The sequence below is a fragment of the Clupea harengus genome, chromosome 17 (genome assembly GCF_900700415.2).
Source record: "Clupea harengus chromosome 17, Ch_v2.0.2, whole genome shotgun sequence".
Classification (NCBI taxonomy): domain Eukaryota; kingdom Metazoa; phylum Chordata; class Actinopteri; order Clupeiformes; family Clupeidae; genus Clupea; species Clupea harengus.
In genome coordinates, this window is record NC_045168.1 from 26,761,927 (window position 1) to 26,785,169 (window position 23,243).

Consider the following 23,243-nt stretch of genomic DNA (forward strand, 5'->3'; position numbering starts at 1 on the left):
AACAACAACACATACACAACAACAAAGCTACCTTTGTGAGCATTTCACGGGGGTTTCAAGCTGGCATCTTCACCCATCAGTGTTTCGTTGAATTAGGCCCACAACACCTCCAGAAGGCTCAACGGTGTTGTCTGGTGTCCCAGACCCACCCCCCTACATATTCATGATGGGTTTTTACCATTATCACATATCTTTTACACATCTTTCACATACTGTATCGAACCATGGGATTCACACATCTCAGTGTAAGTGCTGGGTAATACATGGCAAAAGCACGACGTCATGCACACAAGTTAGTGGACAACAGGTGATGGGTGTCCTCCATGAAATCCAGTGAGATCTGGTAGCAGTAGGAATAGGCCAACATGACCAGTGGTACAAGGCAAAGAACGGCAGTCTTCAGTGTTTCTAGTATTTCTGTAATTTTGTTTCTGTAATTTTGTAATGAATGAACTTGTGTCATTTGAATGGACAAATGCACCTCTAAGGGGTATATACTGTATGTATGCCATTTTACATTTGTACAAATATTTGAGTTCTAGTTGTACAGATCAATTAGTGCAACCACTTAAGGCATCCTGGTCTATAGTTATATCTTCTCTGGTCCTGACGTTTCCGAGGGAGTTATCCAGTTCTGCTGAATGCCAGCTGGAGACACCAACTCTTCTTTTATCACCTACGCACCTGATGCACTTTCATCTCCCAACAAATCCTTTTTATTTTCCTTCCAGCTCTTCTGCCTCTGTCTGGCTCTTTTGTCTCCTAAGCACTCCCCTCACCGTGCTCACCGCTATCTGGCACTTGAACGAAGCGTGGCTTTATGGCACGTTTTTATATTTTCACCTTGAATCAGCCGTTTGTCTTTATTGAACCTCACTGGGATGTCTCAATGGATAAAAGCATCGGCCAAATAAATATATAAGTATAGTATGTAGTTGTAAAAAGTGACTCCTTTCTCATTAGCCAATTGCTCCCACATATGCACACATGTTCTATGATACATTCAGGAATCCCCAGGGGTATCGTAAAGTGTTACAGGTCTAATGAATATGAACACTGGAACATACCCTAAAAACCCTGGGAACATGTAGAGCACAGAGTGCACAGAGTTCATGCCAGACAAAAACTTTTTCCGCTGACTTTTGAAAGTGAATTGGAGTGTGCCGTCTTTCTTTGTCACAAAATTTGTGCCGCACCTGGCTTCCTCTGAGTCAGGAAATGGTTACCGTCTGTTTCATTTTTTTCAGAGCATTAAACAAAATAATTTCACAAAACAGCAAACAACAGATACAGCAAAGACTGATTTATTCAACTTACAGATCCATTTAAACTTTTCATTCCCAACACAGGTCAGTTGATGTTTGTTTTCCATGAAATCTCCACAGCCAATTTACAGAGAGAGAGAAATAATACATAGCTGACATTTTGTAGGGACAAAAGCCACCGTCTCTTTGAACAAATATAAATCCATCGTTTTTATAGTCACTGTCTTTTCACCAAAATGAAAGAGCAAAATGTTTCCTCACATTCACATAGATGACTGTCACCATCATTCGCTGTCCGTATTGAAATGACCCAACAGCCCTGGTGACTATAAACAAATTCTGCTTGGTATTATTTATTAGCATGTTCACACAGACCTTGCTTGATCTTCTCTTTTGTGAAGAGTAATTGAATTGCAGGCCGTTTGCTTTGCCAAATGAGGAGAGTGGAAGTGGAGGCCAGTGTGCTGCAAAGCGCCCAACAGAAGGGGGCGGGGGTGAGGGCTTGGGGGGGGGGCACACACACACACACACACACAGTCACACACACACACACACACACAGTCACACACACACATACACACACACACCCCGCCCGCTGACTGTCAAACCAAATCTGTTCAGCTTCCACAGCACAGAACCCATCTGAAACCATTAGATCAGGGAGCAAACAGCAACATGCTTTGGCCTCATCCCCCAGCATAGCGGTAGCGCTATATGGCATGGTGGAGTTCACACACACAGGCTTACAGGCTCACACACGCACGCACACACACACACACACGCACACACAGACACACACACACACACACACACACACACACACACTGGGTATACACATACAAATAAAATAAAATGAGACACGCTCTCACACAGTAGACACACACGCGCGCGCGCACTCACATACGCAGATGTTGGCAGAAACACTCTCAACGGAACACACACACATTTCCAAGCTAAAGCTCAAGTCTTGGGGGGCTATGGCTCCTCTCCTGTGCAAAAGTCATTTAACTGAAGGCAGTTCAAGCTGAACAGACTCTCGTGTGATGAAAATTGCTCATAATAACATTGCCTTTGTAATTATTTTACAAGTTGCTCTCTGTGCAATGTTAGAAATCAGTATTACAATTTTTGTGTCTGGGCACCACTGCAGATTATGGTTATTATTTGTAGATAGAAATGACAGAAAGAGAGAGAGAGCGAGATCAGTCCAGTAGAAGAGTAATTGACCCCTTCTAAAACATAAAAAATGAAATTCTTAATCAAATAGTCTAGTCAAGTCTGCCTTGCGTCCATGTTATTGTTGCACATTTTTATCCTTAACCTAAACACACTGCTTGCTTTAGATACATATGTAATTACTAACCATAGCAATATTTAACCATATTTGTGAGAAATATATTGCGTATAATTACAATAGTGATGAGCGGCTACTTCTGTGTGGACAGACATACGTGTGTCATACGCACCCTACGGAATTGGTTTATTCTCATTGCAATATGCCATTCTTAGACAAGCTTCATAATTTCACAATTTCAGTATTACAATATGTATTAATATAGAGCTGAGATTGCAGATTTAGTGAAATGCAGTTCATTATCATTTGTATTGCTAAATGGCAATAGCATTAATTATCCCTCAAGAAGATAATCTCTATGACGTGTATCACCTTTTGCAATGTAGGCTCTCCTGTAGAGTGAAGGACTAAGACATAAATGTATTTCAGCTGGATAGCAGTTGCAGAGAGTTTGAATATTTTTCCTTTTGTGAAAGAATCGTGAGCCGGAACTATGTTTTAATGCTATTTAATATTATTAGACTGAGTGTTATTAGTCATGTCGGATTTCTTGAACCGGTAATATGCATGTTACTTTGAATACAGTGCTTTCACAAAACAGACTTCTGAATTCTGTACAAGGAACCACAGGTAAAGTTGGATTATATGAATTAGTCTAAGGGGGTTTGGGTGAAGTCGTTTTCTCCATTTTATTGAGTGGATTCTCAACTATGACATCTGAATGCTCTTTATTGTGTATGGAGGCCAATACTAATGGTGACAACAGCAACATAAACAATCAAACATTGGAAACAGCTTATCTTGGATGATGTTCTTTTATGGTGAGAAAGCTGAACTTCTGAACAGAGATGGACACAGAGGATAGATGGCTACCAGGCACACACTGGGTCTATTGCTACAGAAAACAGCCCTTCAACAAACCTACAATCCTGACCTGAAAGATGCATCCAAGATCAGATCCTTAAATTGACTCTGAGATATAAAAACAGATGTGCTATAACCAGTTAGAGTATAGCCTTAGCGGCCACAAAAAGGTTTCCTTATAGAGACGAGGCCAGTACAATATAAACTTTGACACTTATTTTTAAAATTGTTTTAAAAACTAAAAGTAGCAAATTATTGCTGAACTCGGTGTGTGCAAAATAGGACAAATCATATTCAGCTTAAAAAAGAAAAAGAAAACTGTGTTCTTGAGTGTTACATCTGTGTAGGATGCAGTCAAAACGTGCAAAAAAAATATTTCAAAGGATAAATAATTTTGCGAAAGCAAAAAAAAATGTGTAGGTTTTCTGAAATAAATGTTTCGTAACAATGCCTACACACACCCCGAGGTAAATAAAGGTGTTCATTTGAATCAAGAGACTATTATTGAAGTAGCTTGATTGTCATTTACTGATCATACTACTCTGTAATTTAGATCAGGTTATTGATAAGCAACTGATGTAAAGGGGAAAATCTTTTGTGTAAACTCAAATTGCACTGATGCAAAAACAACAGATTCATGTAGTTGTTTTTATTACCTGTCCTTCCCGTTTTATTACAGTCTAGTTTTCAACGTTTTTTTGTTAACTACTCAAAATGAGCAGAGGCAATATCGTACTTTAAAAAATATCAAAAATAGCATGAACCGTACTCATTCTATGAAAGACTGATAATTAGACATTGATATACTACCATAATCATAATCCCTTATCTTTTGCTTAATTTTAAAGCTGTTATTTGGAGGAATCACACCAATATAAGTAAGACCTTTATGTACTCATTCAGGCATACTTTGCAGTATATTGATAAACTGTATATCTCAGTCTAATAAATGAGTATTACATCAGTGATATAATTGCGATGACCCTGCAGAGGTCCTCCATGCATATAAACTTAGAATGGACGTGAGCAGGGTCAAAGGGTCTTCTATGTGATGTATAGTTTCCCTTTGAGTGTTCCAACAAAACATATTACCCACAAGAAAAGAAAAAAAATACTTCAAAAATGAAACGAAACTAAAAACTAAAAACTCAATTTCCTTTGAAAACCCTGCAGTTTTGATTCCCAACCACATGTATATCAAGACTGAAACTGGTATCGTATGAGCTATGTTACATTCGGTAAACAAAAACAAAAAAAAAGGAAATATGAATTAACCGTGTCCTTTCTCCAACGTTACAGAAAAGTTTCGTGGTCTCTGTCGGGGGAAGGGTAATGTTCGCTCAGGTCCGTGTCCCTGGCCTCGGGTAATAAAGCCTGAAAAAGCTCACTAGTGGCCCTGGTCACACTGTCATAAGAGGGCGGGGAGGAGGTGGAGGACAGTGTCTCTATCAGCTCCATCTCAGGTCCATAGTTCTCCTGCATCATGGAGGCTATGAGGCCCTCCTTCTCGGGGGCGATGCTCTCCTCTTTGGATGCATCTTCTGTTGTTGTTGTTGTTGTTGTTGTTGTTGTGTTGATCTGGCGGTACAGGTAGGAGGCGTGCTTGAGCTGCCTCCGCACCAGGTGCCGTCTGTAGGCCCTTTGGATGATGCCGGCGGACACGTCCTCCTGCTTGCGTCGCAGGGTGGTGGTGATGGGCTCGTAGGAGATCTTCGACGGGTTCGCCATCATGAACTTCTCCTCCATCTGCTGCTTCAGGGCGTCCATCTCGCCCGACTCGCCCAGCACGCGCTTGGTGAAGGCGAACAGGATGTCCAGGCAGTGGATCTTGTCGCCGCTCACCATGGGCAGGTCCATGGAGATGAGTTTGATCTTGTTGGGCTTGGCGATGCACAGCGGCTCCGACAGCGTGTGCGCGAAGTCGGAGAGCTTGGAGTACTCGATGAACTGCGTGGCCTCGGGGTCGAACTTCTCCCACACCTCGTAGAACATCTCGAAGTCGTCCTCGCTCAGAGGCTCGGTGCTTTCCTCGGTGGCCACGCTAAAGTTCTCGAGGATTATGGCGATGTACATGTTGACCACGATGAGGAAGGAGATGATGATGTACGTGACGAAGAAGGTGATGCCCACCGAGGGATTGCCACAGTTGCCCCGAGCGTTGGTGCCCGTGTGCGGAATGTTGGGGTTGCACTCCTCTGGCGAGTTGTTCAGGATGGGGTTCAGCAGGCTGTCCCAGCCGGCCGATGTTGTGATCTGGAACAGGCAGATCATGCTGTTTCCAAACGTCTCGAAGTTGAACATGTCGTCAATGCCGCCCTGCTTCTTCACGTAGGCGAAGTTGGCCATGCCGAATATGGCATAGATGAACATGACCAGGAAGAGGAGGAGCCCAATGTTGAACAATGCTGGTAGGGACATCATTAAGGCAAAGAGTAAAGTCCGTATTCCTTTAGCTCCTCGAATCAGTCGTAGGACCCGTCCAATCCTGGCCAATCTGATGACTCGGAAGAGAGTCGGCGAAACAAAGTATTTCTCGATGATGTCAGCAAGAACAATACCTGCAAGAGAAAGTGAAAAACACAGAACATATAATTCAAATATGTAATCTTTGCAGTGCTAAAAAAAAATCCTACCTCGACTAATCTGTACTTGTATGGGCTTTCAGAGCTTTCAGAGCACACACACTTTTATTTTCCATGAATCCCACAGCAAAATGCAGGAAGTATCATCAAGTGTAAGCCCCCACCACAGGCGTCCTGCCCTTTCTGTGAATATACATGATCATATTGTGTGAAAGGACAAATAGATCATGTAAAAGTCCTACGAGATCAAAGCAGAAGTCCACACTAGTCTCATGTATCCCCACTCTTTTCCCTGCACAGTCACCACATGACAACAGTTCAGTTGGTATAAAACATCCCCCTGATGATTCCATATTGGTCCGTATTGTACAGCCATACTGTAATGAGGGTATGTCTTGGTTTCCTTAAAGAGCCCAAGCCTTCTGTCACAAAGCTTAATCCGCATGTAAAAACTGTGCTTGGTGTTTTTAGTATCAAAATAAGGGTACGAGCTTAATCCGCATGTAAAAACTGTGCTTGGTGTTTTTAGTATCAAAATAAGGGTAAGCGGAGGTGAGGCCTGAAATGGTGGGCAAATATAGCTGGAACAATTGATTACCAATTACGACTAACATGAACAAATTCTTATGTTTGTGACAATGTTGGCCAAATGCAAATACAATACAATCACAGTTGGAGGCTGAATAACATTTGAGTACATATGAGCACATAAAATCATGACAAGTGTGTCAAATTGTGAATATGTGGTCTGTACAAGTGTGTGGGTGCACATTACATTTCAAAAGCAGCCAAGCCAAACATTCGCGTCAGCTTTACCTACACTCTGACCCTGATTGGTGCGCCTCGTCCCATAAACTAAGAGGATTTTGACCCACCTGGTCTAAAACATGACTTATGAATGGCAGAGGGGGTTTAGGGTCACCTCCCTGAACCGTACATCAACCCCTCTGGAAGCCATCCGTCAGCCTTCCAGCCCCCCCCAAGCTCAAAAATTGTCAGCTGATTCGAACCTCAATCACTACCCAATCACCCAGGCTGACAGACCTGATTGCTTCAATTACCTTCACCTTAACTGAGGCATCCTTGGTCAGGGCAGGCTATTCCATCTGTGCAGTAACCCCTGGACCAGCTCCATTCTGATCAGGGCCAACAGGAACATATATGTTCCAAAGAGCAACAAAGTGGTGGAGAGACCACGTATGCATGGTTGGGAAGCCAGTCTGACTAGATAAGGGTATGGAGACCTTGATAATTCATGTCAAGGGTATGTGGACTTAGCACTAAAGCAATAACATAAGAAGACTAAGATGAATGAGTGATGATACTAGCATTTGAACACTGTCAGCATTCACCTTTTGTCAGTATCCTACAGGCTTTATCTATTTAATAACAATATTTAGTAGCTTTTGAGTGCTCCTTTGACATAGAAATGACATGCTGTGTTGACACATTTTTTTCCTGTAAGTATTTGTACAGTATATCATGCTATATACGGAATGACACACACTCACCCACAATGGAGAGGATGACCACAACAAAGTCAAAGATGTTCCAGCCGATTTTGAAGAAGTAGCAACGGAGGGCGATGATCTTGATGACGCACTCTGCAGTGAATAACAGAATGAAGGCTAGATTGACCTTATAGAGGTTTTTATCCATCGTGGGTGACTGTTCGTCCGTCTCCACCATCATGGTCAGCATGTTTAGGATGATGAGCATCATGATTATGATATCAAAGGCTTGTCTTGACACCAGGTCAAAGAAGAAACGTTGCACTGAGTTCTGTGGAAAATGTGGGGAGAAATAAATTTATCTTGGCAAACCTGGCAAAATTCACATTATAATACAGGAAAGTGGTAAACAAGGGTACAGTTGTCAAAAGATTTTTAGAAGAAAAATTTAGGTTTTGAAAATGAGCATGGCCAAAATATAACAAATGATCAAGTAACATCAGGTCAATGCAGAAAGAAAAAATTTGACAAAATAAAAATAAGTATATTTCCTGATGTTTTGACAACAAATTAAAGCTAATAATCCAATTGGTCCATTGGTGCAGTTCCATAAAGACTCTCTAAGTCTAGCCTCTTATTAAATGGTGCAGTTCCATAAAGACTCTCTAGGTCTAAGAGCAGAGTATTAATCTGAATGTAGTCTTGTGGAGATGCTCACCACGGGTCGTGGGATTGGCTTCTGGGGCTTTTTGGATCCAAGTTTCTTCATGGCGTTGTAGTATTTCTTCTGTTCCTCAGTCATGAAGATGTCCTCCCCACCTAAGTAAAAAAGCACAATCTTCACTGTTATTTTCTCCTGTGCATTAAGAAGAGTATTGCCACAGATCATTCTGTAAAGCATCTCAGTCTCTTGATACTTATCTTTCGTTTCTGTTGGTTGAAATTGTCAATGATCACACCGATGAAGAGGTTCAGTGTGAAGAATGACCCAAATATGATGAATATCACAAAGTACAGGTACATGTACAAGTTGGTCTCTTTAATAGGCTGCTCCTCCACCTGAATCAGTGAAAGAAAAATGCCATCAGTAAATAAACATATAAAAATAAACAATGTACTGAAATATTCAAGCCAAAGACTCTATACTGACCGCACGTGAGTCCACCGCTGCATACATGATGTCCATCCAACCCTTGAAAGTGGCCTGAGAATCAAGAATTCTGTGTGATTATTTTGGTACAGATAATATGTAATATCACAGATTTATTTACATCCATCCAAATTATTATTGCTTGTTGAGTTTAATGAGAGGATGGGTAAGAAAATGGTGGTTAACACTTAATTTGATTATTCAAATAAATCATTTTCATTGTTGTATCAAGTTTTCTTCATAAATGTAAGGAATAGTTACATGAATTTGTAAACACATCAATTCTCCTATAATATGGTACACACATCTTACAAAGATAAGAGGCTTGGAGCCAAACGCAGGATGAAGAGGGGAAAAGACAAATATGGTCTGTCTTCTTCTGATGGGCTATTTTTATAGCAGAAAGAATGGAATATGGGGAGTCCTACTTCAAAACAAGTCAGGGCTTATCAGCAAGAAATCACTATGGTCGGGCTTTTTTTACCTTAGTTACCGGTAATTGCAGCCTTTTGTGAATGGCTAAGCGCTGACTGCTGGATGCAAATGAGAGGTTTGTATTGAGTGAAGTCAGAAGAAGGTGATGGAAAGAGCTAAGTGACTTGTTGCTAGGCGACTGGACCAACTAAGTTAAAGTGAAGAATGACACGTGTGCACTCTAGCTGAGTACAAAACTCAGTATAATGGTCCCGGTGACTGCTAAAAATAAGTTCCGCCGTCGTGATTGATTTGGCTGCTCTTGGGGAGTCTAAGGTGGGCAGCAACAGAAAGAAAGTAACTAAAGGAGAGGGAAATGGAAGGTTTCAAGCCGAGAGGGAGTGGGCGGGCATCACACTCACCACTTGAAGCAGCGCAAGATAACCGGCGCCCACATTATCAAAGTTGACTTTGACTTTGGTCCAGTAATACTGTGTGTCGTTCATGCCCAGGCACTGGGTCCTGTTGTTGATCTCCGTCACGTTGTAGATGTAGCCCGTGCGGTTGACGCAGCGTCCGTACTTGCCCGCAAACAGGTTGACCCCCATGATGCTGAAGATGAGCCAGAAGATGAGGCAGACGAGCAGCACGTTCATGATGGACGGGATCGCCCCAATCAGAGCGTTCACCACCACCTGGTTGCCATGGACACAGAGAACCACCCGTCAGCAGAAGGACACTCCTCAGTAGTAGGATCTGTTTTCCTCATGCTACTTAAATGTCAAAATTAGCATGAAAACATTTAACTGACAATATGTTGTTATATGACTAATACTAATACAGTTACTTTGAAATAGGCTTATTAGGGAGATTTGTTAAACATTTATTTAGTGAGGTTTTCCCTTCAGGAAAAAAATACTTTTGTGGTTGATGTTGGATCATGTTACAAACAATATTCATTCAAAGCACACTTGTATTTTATTAAAATAGTAAAAAGGCATAGTTGTCGTGTTTTTATTTTTTAACTGTAACAAACTGCAATTGAAGATGACAACCTCTACGCATCTGTCTTATTAAAGCAAGGTGGTATGTTGATTCAGATCCCATTCAGTCAGAAATTCAACTTTCCAGGAGAGTCTGGATTTCTGATAATCCTCATAGAACTAAGTTGCGTTTAAGCAGAAGTTGAAACCCTAAGGGTTTAACAAAGTGCTGAGATGCACTTGTGTATTAGTTGATTTAATGGAGCTTGGAGATATATCCATGAGGCTCATCAGACGGAAGTGGCTGTCAGAAAGAAATCTGCCACATAGTCGCCGCCACCCCAAGAATGACACAGCACTTTGGCTCTGGTGTGAGCACACTGTGTGTGGTGGACAGCGGAGACGGGCGCTCTTAAGGCGCCGTGACGCATAATCGCATTTGCCAGATGTATGCGCCACAGAGGGGCAAGTCTGTGCACCTCAATTTTACAGACCATGCAAATCTAACGGGGGGAATTTAGCTCCGCTCTTCTGGCTGCTGGGGGATATGGCTGACGGATTACAGGGGGAGGAATTTTTTTTCTTTCTTAAACAAGCCATTTAATTTAACAAGTGCTTTTATTGTCCGGCGTTTGGAGGAAAATGTCTTTGTCATGACAGTGAGATGTGGTTGTGATGATGTAATACTGGTTGAAGGTAAATAATAAAAAACACGTAAGGAAGATAAAAGTGAGAACAGAGACCACGAATGTATAAATGTACAAATGTGTAAATGTACAAATGTATCAAGTCATATCATTGTCTAATAGTAATAGTAACATTTGTGCAATAAAACATATTTTAACACTGAAAGAAAAAAGATCAAGTATTTGCTTTAGTTGAATTTGAAGAATTTAGAATACAAAACATGACATGCAAAATATTTACTGGGCATGCAGTGTATATCACCTATAATACTGCTAATCACACAGATGGCATTCCTTACTGTAATAACATCTATACAGATTGAAAGACACAGTTCCTTTGGTGCTTTAACTGCTAGAGAATGTGAAATATAATACTGCCAGTATCTACGCTCAAAGCACTTCCCAGAATGTAGAATATGTTGTATGTCCAATCAAGCCTGGGTGTGGATTAAACGGATCAAACTTCATTAAATTATAACAGGACAAAGAGAATGTCACAATGTGGAGAGAAGCTTTGTGAGACACACATGGCTTTTCTATGCTTATCTTGTTGCCATCAGATCCAAAAGAATGTTTGGCTAAGGATTAGCGAGAGAATTAGCAAAAGAATTAAGTGGCGAACCCACCATGATACTCCAAATCTGCATGTTCCAATCACTGAGAGACTGGTGCCAGACATTTAAATCTGTTTTTTTAAAAATGTAAAAGTTGAACTTGTTTAATGATTTCTTTGCAAAGCACTGTTCGTAACACTAAACAGAGGTACCGATGAATGATGAGTTGAAGAAGAAGTAGCAGAGGAGAGGAGAGGAGAGGAGAGGAGAGAATGATAGAGAGCCAGCGAGAGAGAGGAAAGTCTTACCCTCATGCCTTCAAATCTGGACAGCGCTCTCAGAGGTCTGAGAGCCCTGAGGGTCCTAAGTGATTTGATGGCAGCAAAGTCAGAGTAGCCCAGAGCGCTGGCTGTGAGGCTTACTAAAGACACCTACGGGGAGACAAACAGAAAATAGAAACGCAACATTAGGGGAACTTCCAAAAACCTATCAGGAGCAGGGTCCCTTCATTTCCTGTGAGGAGGGAAGAGAAGAAAAAAAGGTTGGTGATTAGAGCCGTGAGCGTCACCAGGCCGTGTCACTGTGTTGATCACGTGGCTGTGGAGGAGAGGAAGAGGGGGACGTGAGTTGGATGAGTTAGGAGATCACGGAGAAAAATGTGAATTGATCCTCCAGAGAATGATTTTTCACACCTGTTGAAAGCAAAAATGAAGTTTAATGAGCCTAAATTTGGGGAAGGAAAATACAATTATTCCACTCGGTCTCAACCTGCTGAAGGATAGCTGAAGGTGATATTAAGTAGAGATACAACCTTTCCCACTCAATTGATGCCCGATGGCGCTCATCGGTTTGGGGGCCCTTACCCTCATGCCAGCAAAACGGGCGACTGCTCGCAGCGGCCGCAGGGCCCGGAGCGTCCTGAGGACTCGCATGGTGCCAATTTGGTCATAACTGACTGCACTCGCCAAGAGACCAATCACTGAAATCTGTGTGGAGCAAATTATAATGATTTCAGTTATGCCAGTACTGAAAAAGGTTTGCCCCCTTATTTCTACAGTTCTGTCATGAGAAGGAAGGATCTCCTCTTTTTTGGGGAATGCAACAAGCAGGATATACACTGAGCAAATACTCTTTCACTGAGCTATGATGTACTTCTGGTATTTATTTCATTGCAAATAAAGCAAAACATAAACTAAAGTCTGCAGTTAGATACATGAGGTACTTAGGTGGCTCTGCAGAATGAGTGTGAGTCTTTATCACTCTAAAAGGCTCTGTGTTCAGATGCTAACAGGTTGGCTGGACATTTACACTAATTGATTTTACGTTCTTTTTAGGGGGGAACAAGCCCCACACTGGAAACCTGCAACCCCGTGAATGGGGCGTGGGCGTGGAAGCAAGGAGGCTAAAAACCCATTGGTGCTAACATGTCTCTTAAGGCATCAGAGAGTTTTAATTACTCAATTACACTCAATTACTCTCACCCATTTAAACCTCTCTCTCAGAGTGGGCCTCCGACTCCACTTTAACCTTCATTGTGAGAGCCACAGTCACACACACGCTGGGCCAGAACCCACATGTGCTCCAGCTAGCAGGCTAAGACCCATTGGTCCTAGCATCTTACACTAGATTAATAGTTCAGGAAATGGGGAGGGGATCAAACCCAAATATGACAGTGATGTGAACAATAACAACAACAATAACAATAACAATAACAATAACAATAATAACAATACAATACATTGTATATAATAACACAAAGCCCACCTCAAAAAAGGTAAAAAAAAATCTGATCCTCAAGATATACATTCCAATTTTTCAAGCAAACTCAACCAGTTAGATTAGTGGATTCCTGACTAGCCACTCCTTTCCAACCTGGTTCATTTCCTCCTATGTCAATGCATAGGAGCAGACAAACTTGTTGAAAACTGAAGCTGACAGAATAAACCTCACCCAGCTTTACCTTAACAGCTGTGGGATAAGACTGTTCTGTGGTTATGAAATCATTTCAGCATACACTTTTCTCCTATAAAAACACACACCATCCCCTCATGTGTAAATAGAGAGCCAACCGGGAAGCAAGAATGCAATCAACCTCACTCTCCACCTCACACTAGTGTACCTGGACACATCACAAAAAAACCTCCTCTATTACACAAGATATATTTGTGAGTAGATTTACTTTACCACAATATATTTACTGACATGTACACAACAAAACCGATTATCTTTATGACCCTGTATACCTATATAAGTGCACTCTAACAAGATAAGCTTATTAAGGGTATAGTCTTTTTCCTCAACCAAGGCACTGGGTTATGTGTTGACATATGAATATATGTTCTCTGAGCACAACAGATTCTTTTTTCAGGAACAATACAACATCGTTGTCTTCTCAAAACCAAAGAAAGTGACTGTGACAATCCTCTAGTGTCTCTGAACCTCTACATGTATATATATATATATATATATATATATATATACCTCTATATGTAAATGTACAGTAAGTGTAAACTATAACTTCACCTTCAAATAATTACAGTGCAGATGTGCAACTTTTCTTTGTGCTAAAATCACTTAATTCTTGTCTTGGATGGAGCTCAGTTGGTTTTTTCTAAGTTTTCATGGGTTTTTAATTACCATCTTAATGAGTATTAGTGCTAACCGGGAGGGCAGGGACGCAAGCTCAGTCTGTCCACAAGGGAAACCCAAAACACTCACGACTGTTTAATCATTCTGACCATGACAATCAGACCACACTGTGATAAAGGCAGAGGAGATAAAACCGCTTATCATTCTCCTTTGGGGATGTGGTAAGGGACTTATAAACCTTTCTACTGTACCCATTAAGTTCTTTCACAACACTTAACCAAGGATGTTTAGAAGTTTTCAGCTTGTACAAGCCCACATACTTCCCATCTCTTCTCTTCAATTTCCATCAACACCGTCCACCATAGAGGATGCTATTGTAAGCTAACCCCAGAGGGGGTTTTACCTTAAGAGCAAGCTGATCCTAGATCAGATGTCTGGTATATTTCAGCACTAACCTACATTTCCTTTCTGTGAACAGCTTGTCCTGTACACTGACGGTGCCGCAATATAAAATTATAACAATGTTCAAAGGGAGATGTTTGAAAGGCAGGGCCAATGACAGCGATGTGTCTGTTCGCATCTGCTCTGCTACCCCATAACTGTCCTGCTTGTTGTCTTTAGCATACATCTGTGCTCGGGAAGTAAGCACTGATTGCTTTGTCTTCTGACCAAAGAATTTCACCCCTCACAATATCGGTGATATAATGCATTAGATGCTGTCAGGGACTCAGATCACATGTTTTCCCTCAAGACAATAGTATGCTTTGCAACAAAAAAGAAGGAAAAAAGAACATTGGTAAATTTGTGACATATTGCATAAATGCCTTTTGGGTACTGCACAGTATCTAGATCATAACACGGCACACAGAGAGATACGTGCATATGCTGTCCCATCCCCCTTTATCAACGTCCAAAGCATACAACACAAAGAAATAATGCACTCTTACACAGATGCACCACAGTAAAGGACATTTTCTTAGTATTGAAAAAGCTTTACAGTTAGGTAGTTTTCTATTCAGGAATGACTATCAACAATGCTATTCAAATCCCATCTCAAAAAAGGGGAATAGACAGACAGACAGACATACTTACATCCACAATGAGGAAATCCAACCAACACCAGTAGTTTGTAAAGTATTTCTTAAAGCCATAAGCAGTCCACTTCAGGAGCATTTCCAAGATGAAGATGTATGTGAAAATCTTGTCGGCATACTCAAGAATAACTTTGATCACTTTTCTTTGTTCTATGTAAATGTCTTCAAATGCCTGTCAGAAAACAAAATAAAACCGAGTCAGAAACGTATGTACTTATGTTGAATTATAATAATAATAATAATAATAATAATAATAATACATCACATTTATATAACTCTTTTCACAGTTCTCAAAGTCGCTTAAATTATATGTACCACTTATATGTTTAGCATGATGTGTGAGCACCATATACAGAGATGAAACCATAATTACATGTCATTTTCATAGAATTTCGAAAATCAACACACTGAATGTCACTTTGGGTCAAACTCAAATCGTTATTTTATCCTCTACCTCGAGATATTTATTAATAATCACATTGCAATCGGCACCATTGTTGTTAACCACTAGAGTATGAGATTCTGCTCTCTCTGTGCTATATCACATTTGGACTACCTCTTCCTGTGGCATAAATATCACATCAAACCCTCCCAGGGCTTACGGTAAAACGTGCTGTGGAAGCCATTTTGTATGCTGCCCTCTTCAGTGGAGCTCAGGGGTATGACAGGACGTGGGGGCTCTTGACCACACCACACCACGCCCCAAACCCTAACCCACACCACGCCCCAAACCCACACCACACCACGCCCCAAACCCACACCACACCACGCCACGCCCCAAACCCTAACCCACACCACGCCCCAAACCCTAACCCACACCACGCCCCAAACCCTAAACCACACCACACCACACCCCAAACCCTAACCCACACCACGCCCCAAACCCACACCACGCCCCAAACCCTAACCCACACCACACCACACCCCAAACCCTAACCCACACCACGCCCCAAACCCTAACCCACACCACGCCCCAAACCCTAACCCACACCACACCACACCCCAAACCCTAAACCACACCACGCCCCAAACCCACACCACACCACGCCCCAAACCCTAACCCACACCACGCCCCAAACCCTAACCCACACCACGCCCCCAAACCCTAAACCACACCACGCCCCAAACCCTAACCCACACCACGCCCCAAACCCTAACCCACACCACACCACACCCCAAACCCTAACCCACACCACGCCCCAAACCCACACCACACCACGCCCCAAACCCTAACCCACACCACACCACGCCCCAAACCCTAACCCACACCACGCCCCAAACCCACACCACACCACGCCCCAAACCCTAACCCACACCACACCACACCCCAAACCCTAACCCACACCACGCCCCCAAACCCTAACCCACACCACGCCCCCAAACCCTAAACCACACCACGCCCCAAACCCTAACCCACACCACGCCCCAAACCCTAACCCACACCACACCCCTAACCCACACCACGCCCCAAACCCTAACCCACACCACGCCCCAAACTCAGTGCGAAATCGAGCTGCAAGCAGCGATGAGGGGGCCAAGCAAGCCAGCCGGGCATAGTTGCCGTGGAAACATCATGTCATTCCATCAGGGACATGGTTATATGCACTCACAGCAAGTTTCAATGTCAGATTGAGATTGAAGATTGAGTTCACTTCCTGGTGGCTTCGGTGGATTTGATACGCTGTGACGGGAGAACGTCCTTGGGATCTCCTAAGATATCACCAGACATAACAACCACTTTTATAAGGCCAACATATCAAATGTTGTTAGGGAAAAAGCGTTTTTGCTTATTACAGCATCCCCAGTAGTAAAATAACAAAAAAATGTGCACCACCTCAGGAAGGGGTTCTGAGTCCACATACCAAGTTTGGTGTCAATACATCAAACAGTTGCTGAGATATGACCTTACTTCCTGTTCAAGTTGCCATGTCTTGGCCTAAGGACCTCTCACAGTATTACGCATAATTTGTGGCTTGTGAAGACTTTTTAACTTATTCATAAAATCCAATCTGACTGAAAAAACCCAATTACGTAGAAATTGCATTGGCTTGATCCAATGGTACCTCATATTTGAAAATCTGGCATACGATTCAAAAGGTACGCGCATAAACACACCTCCAACTCTGACCCATTGGTGGCGCTATACAGTGCTCAAGGCGCAGCTACGAGACACAATATGTGCCTACACAGCTTCACTGCTTGGCCCCCTGGTACTCTCGCAGCTGCAAGGGTTTGACCAGCTGTTGACCTGGCTCTCCAGCCGCGGCCGTGGTGGCACAGGGCACCCTGTGTGCGGATGCCTTAGAGCGCCAACGCTCTGGGTTGTTAACCCCTTGGTGAGCACCTTCTTGTCGTCCTTGACCTCACACTTTTGCCAGGCTGGCAAATTTCTGTTTTTGTTTGCTTGTTTGTTTTTTTAGCGAGCCAGATCAGCCTTATGTTGTAAAGAGCATTGGTTTGAAGAGATGTGTTGGTAAATGCCACCAAATGTCACCGTGGATACAGCGAGCCCGCCACACTGCATCCCAGACAAACTAGTGGCGATGACCTTTGTTTCTCCGAACAAAAGGGCTGTCATGTATTCCTGGGAGGACTAGGCGATGCCAGGCAGAGGCAAAGACTCACGAAGTTTGACAGCTCAACCTTAAGTTTAGTATGTCATCTTTTTTTGGGGGAAAAAAGGAATGCTTCCTATTTCTTATTTCTATGTTGTGATCATAACGCTAGGGACCATGATCAAGACTCCATTTGCTATTCTGAAATGTCCACATAAAAATATAGACACCCGAGCAGCAAATATTTTTTCCAATCTATGAAGTGTTGAAGGATTTGTAATCAAGAAGGTCTATCACAGCGGCCTTTTCTCACTCCATCCCTAACAGCCCTTGGCGTCTGCTCCATCCGATTATTGTCTTCTGAAAACTGTGCTTGTGCTCCGGTGAGACAGCTCCCCCACAGAGTGCCCTGGTGATAGGAGTTAACCCAATCAGCAGGGGGCCCAGCCCCCCCAGCCAAGGGAGACTCATGCTGCTTTATGCCAGTGACAGACAGCTGATCTGGGGCCTGTTGCCGTACACCTGGTGAAAAAATATGCAAGACCAGCTAAGGAGGAGTTGACTTACTTGCAGAAACCCCTCTGCCTGCACCCTCCATCCCCACCACGCTGTCATGCATTAATTCTACCCTGCTCATGATACATCTACATGCTCTGTGCTAACCTATTTACCCCTAACGTAAATAATGGCCACCATGGAAATAGTTTTCTGTTTCATTGCCCTACTTACCCTTGCAGTGGTAACCATACGCTCATACACTGCATACCCACTAAGCTGTTCTACTGTCTTCCATCCTATCCCCTATCAATCATGTATATACCATCTTATAATTGTATGTATCGTCACCCCACCCCACCCCACCCCCCTATGAGCCAAGGTTCTGCTGATCTGAGTTTTTCCTTGCCCCTGTCGCCTTTGTGCTTGCTCCAGGGGGGTTCGAGCGCCGTATTGTTTTGGTGCTATATAAATCAAATTGAAATAGAAAATGAGTCCGTGACTCTAACAAGGAGGATTGGAGGCTCCTATGGTCCCGTTAAAGATACTCACCAGAGCACCGCTGCTCAGCAGGATCATGAAGATGATGAAGGACTCAAACCAGCTGTGCTCCACAATCTGAAAGCAGGTCTTCCTCAGCGTCCACCACACCTGACCAAGCCCCTCTGTTGTGTTGACGTCACAGCATTGGAAGTGACGGACACACACTAGTCGAGGAAAAGGCAAAGAGTTACGGGGGATCCAAAACAGAAAACAGCTTCTCTTTGCTTTGGAGGTGATGTGATAACAACACAACAGTGCTCTCCTTCCCCCCTTCTATCCCCCTCCTCAACTGAAATGTTGCACCTTACGCTGCTATGATTCAGCCTGGCGAAAAGCCCATGTTTGATTACTCTTATTCTAGTGGGTATTACACAGCATGATCTTTCCGCATCTCCATCACACCGTATCAGTGACGGACGGTACATTGTTCTAAGACAGTACCCCTTAGAACAAAGGGTTGCTGAGACCTAATCCCATTTGAGCCGACCCCAGTCGCCAAAGCGTCTCCATTACAGGCAACCGAGCCAGCCCCTGTCCAAATTAAGTTATTGCCTGTAAATGTAATAATGGCATTATGGTAACAGGGCACATGAAACTCAATTTATAACGACACCCCGGCTCTTTCTCGAAAGCCAGGAATGCGTTAGCATCTAGGCCCTCTGGATTTGTCAGCCAATTAACGGCCATCCATCAGAAATCAAAAGCCATCGATGAGCATGACAAAGCAGGCAAGATATGGGGGAACTCAGACTCACTAAGGCAATGGGTGAGCTCTTCTGCACTCTTGGCCAGCAGTAATTTACCACTTAGATGTGTTTAGCTTAGAACATACAAAGCCCCTGGACTCACTCACAGTGCATAGCTATTACTGTTGTCCGCTCCACTTCTCGCAAACAATTGATCGGCGAGGCTGATAAACTGCTTTCCAGCAGAACTGTGGCAAGATATTCATCCAGTCATGCTGTGGGATGTTTTGCTTTTAAGGAGAGCCAATGGTGCTTCATTGTAACTTACTTTTATTTTATTTTATTTTTATATATATTGTCAATGTTATGTTTGATGCCTTTTTTTTAGGTTGTATAGCCTTTTTTCACTCTGGCAGGGGGACTGCCAATGGAAACTAGCCTTTTGGCAATAATTGGGTGCATTTACATTTTAATGTTCATGAATGTACACTGTCCCTCTTGATCAAATAAATACATTGATTGATTGATTGACTTGCATTGCAGCTTGCTCAGAATAAAGACTTCTTTTCAGGGTGAATGTTCTGTTTTGTTAGGTGTCCACTGTCCAACTGTTTTCAGACGTGAAACAGAATTGCTGGCTTGAAAGAACAGACTGTATGCAAGCCCAGGACGGCACTCTCCATATTGCGTAATATCCCTCCTCCCCCCCTTTGACAGATGTTGGTCATTTCATCGTTTCTTTCACTCTTTATCCTAAAACAACTCTTCACCTAGCAGTGTAATTATATGCTCGAAACATGTGCATGTTCTCATTAATTAGCAAAGGGTCATGCCCCTTCTCTCCGCACCAGTTCTTTTTCTCTGCTTGTGTTCTTGTTAACACGGTGCCACAACCCTAGTCTGGAGTATATTCCAGATGTACTATGAGGTTTCCCCCCTCTCTCCTCCCCTTCTATCACTTCTCTGCTGTTATCGCTGAGAGTCAAATATATCATGACTGCATCGTTAGAGAGCTAGGGCCCTGTCATCCACAGTGGACACACAGCATGTCTGAGAGATTTCCATACATTATACACATCTGAAGATATTCATTTGGACATGTATGTACTGAGGTGTGGGTAAAGAGTTTCTGTGATGGTGTTTGACTATCCGTTTCTGGTTTTCTATCCACGTGAGCTGGAATCTTTGTAGAGAACACACTTTTTCTCACACATTTCCCCTTAAATCCATTTCCTCTCTGGCTGAGAAACACAAGTTGACACTCTGACTCACATCCCTGTAATTCATCGCCATGGCTCAGACACAGCTGGCCCAGGGGGCTGACCAGCTAAGGCTAAGGGCTGAGTGCAGCGTTATCCATCCCTGACATCTTCCAGGAAAGACAGGCTGCTTTGGCAGAGCCCAGTTTCATAGCAGCTAACAGATAGACGCTCTCTGTATCATATGATGGACAAATGATGTTTGCTCTTTGTTTACCTGAGATGAGCCTAATATAATAGGATCTAATCTGCTGTACCATTGGTGTCTGAAACCTGACACAGGATTTTTCTTAAAGTGAGGCACAGTTGTTTTTAAAGTGGCTAAAGTATTACTATTAAAACTAGGCAGTATTTAAACCAGAAATGGCATTGAAACAAATAAACAGTGAATTTCCGTTAAAAAAAAATGCAATCATTTCATAGGGCACCAGGCTTTTCATAATTGTGTTGAATGTGTGCATAAAATTGGTAAATCCTTTACAGTAAAACAGGCCTGTCAATTTCCATTTGAAACTAGATTATCACATCCTGTTTTAATGGCAGTCTCTGATTGGGTCAGCATGTTTGTGTACCTCCACTTCGATTGGGGGGTCGATTAGTTCTACAAAATTGAATATAGAGAGTAAGTCATCATCACATTAACAAGGCCCATTTCGTCCCTGACATGCTTTTTCAAATGTTTGCTGACACAGGACATTCAATTTAATGCCCCATTGCCCTTTCAAATGTCAGTTAATTGTTAAATGTTTTATATTAAATTGCCTTCCCTGGGAGTCCAAAGCAAACAATAAGAGCAGGGTACTGAGGATAGGTATGTAAGCTCATAGATCCAAACAATGAGCTATAAAAGTGTGAGTTGTCTAAAGCAGTTCCTTCATTTCATTTGTCAATAACAGGACTTATCTGGCGTATTTAAATATAATATAAAAATATAAAGAAGGAAGGTATATTCTTTTATAGTATAATGTTTCAGTCCGACTTTAAGACTATGAAAACGCCCTTTACCTTTAGTAAAAATAAAAATTAGTATCCAATGTGTTCAGAATGTTAAAATAAATGCCATTTGTGTCAAATTACCTTCTTAAATCATTTCTAATTACAATATAAAAACAATCTAAATGAACTGTCTCTTCCTAACGCTGTCCAACACTTACGATCGGGGAAGCAGTTGTCAGGGTCCATAGCCTCTTCGGCCATCTCAGAGTACTCGTCCTCCTCTTCCCCTGGTTTCCTCAGGTCCACCGTGCTGCCCTCTGACAGACTGATGTCATCCTTCTGCAAAGTGTAAGGTGTGCGAATGCATTAAAACATTGTAAGTGAACCACCCTGCACCTCTAGGATGTAAGTATCGCCCAACTGCCTCTTTTTACATCCTTGGTTGCTTAATTTGGACTCACACAGCATGATGAACTAAATACATTTCGTCTGAATTATCTGCTTATACTGACCCTTGTGATTATGTGCAAATATTCAGAATGTATACATATCCTGTAGGCACTTATGTACACATCTCTGTATGTGAGTGAATCAAAGGCACTCCTGTCCACTGTGTCTGTGGGTCAATGGCAGTGTGAGCGCCGGTCTGGGGCGTGGGGACAGGGTGAGCCCGCCTGAGGACCTCCTGTTCCTCGTACCTCACGGTGTCCACCACCCTTGACCCATGTGAGTGTGGGCCGGGGCCTCACGGTGTGAGTGTGAGCCGGGGCCTCACGGTGAAGGGTCCGGAGTAGATGCTGGCCCTTTCACTGTCATGTGGATACAGTATCTCATGAAACCTGATGCCCCTTGGCCAATGGACACAGAGACACTCAACTCACGCACGTACACAAACACAAACACAACCACACGAACACATACACACACACACACGAACACATACACACATAACACAACACGAACACATACACACACGCAAACACAAACACGCAAACACATACACATGCTCTAACGCCTGTAAGACCTTCGGAGTGACAGATCCTTCCCCAGGCAGCAATGGCATGATAAAAAGCCAATGTCATGACAGCACTTTATAGTGACAAATGCCACAGACCTCACCGCCCTGGATAGACCTCTCCTCTGCTGCACCTCTCAGAAGGGTCAAATCAAAATGATGCTTATCCTGAGGATCTTTTACAGACACAGGTTTACATTCATGAATTCACTTTTTTTGTTATCAGTGTTTAAAAATGACCAAGAGTGTAGGTCTGCTATACGAAAAAAAGCTAAAAGAAATATTCAGATTTGGCAGAGAGTAGTTTGTGCAGATGGTTGGGCTGATAAAAGAATGGTGATTTCAGAGCTGATGTGAGTTGTTGTGACACGTGGCTGCTGTGTCTCGGGTCTGCACACACACACACAGACAGGTAAATGCAGAGTGGCACTGACGGTCTACCATGAAGGAGCGACACAATTCCTGCAAAGTGTGACTCAATGGAACAGAATTAGACCGGGAAGGGAGGGAGAAAGAACCTGTCCAATATCCAGTTTCTTTTTGACTATACTCTCATATACAATACATGCGCTGGTGATTTCACATCGCCGATCATGGTGAGTAAATAGCACAGGTCGGGGCAATAGGCTAAGAGAGTTTTACAGGGTGCAGATTAGATGACAGTAATTTGAATATTACTTATATTAATATATTATATAATATTAATATTCAAATTACAATAATAATACATTATGTTGGTAATGATAAGATGTCTAGGAACTCATAATCTGTTCCAGATGCCTGGCGGTCCTGAGGCCGTGACCTCCAAGACGCTCCTAACCGAAAATG

The 23,243-nt window shown here is 42.7% G+C and overlaps 1 protein-coding gene across 2 annotated transcripts in view; it reads right to left on the bottom strand.

Moving 5' to 3' along the window:
* Nucleotides 1–3,355: 3,355 nt before the first annotated feature.
* Nucleotides 3,356–23,243, bottom strand: part of scn5lab (sodium channel, voltage gated, type V-like, alpha b) — a 107,090-nt gene continuing 87,202 nt past the window's right edge. For both annotated transcript variants that reach the window (XM_031583531.2, XM_031583530.2), the window contains exons 18-27: nt 21,619–21,739; nt 18,529–18,683; nt 14,925–15,098; nt 11,552–11,674; nt 9,443–9,715; nt 8,607–8,660; nt 8,378–8,515; nt 8,175–8,279; nt 7,517–7,787; nt 3,356–5,981 (exon numbers count right to left, since the gene is read on the bottom strand). In XM_031583531.2, coding sequence (XP_031439391.1) covers nt 4,717–5,981; nt 7,517–7,787; nt 8,175–8,279; nt 8,378–8,515; nt 8,607–8,660; nt 9,443–9,715; nt 11,552–11,674; nt 14,925–15,098; nt 18,529–18,683; nt 21,619–21,739 — 2,679 coding nt within the window. In that variant the 3' untranslated portion in view covers nt 3,356–4,716. The remainder of the gene's footprint in view (nt 5,982–7,516; nt 7,788–8,174; nt 8,280–8,377; nt 8,516–8,606; nt 8,661–9,442; nt 9,716–11,551; nt 11,675–14,924; nt 15,099–18,528; nt 18,684–21,618; nt 21,740–23,243) is intronic.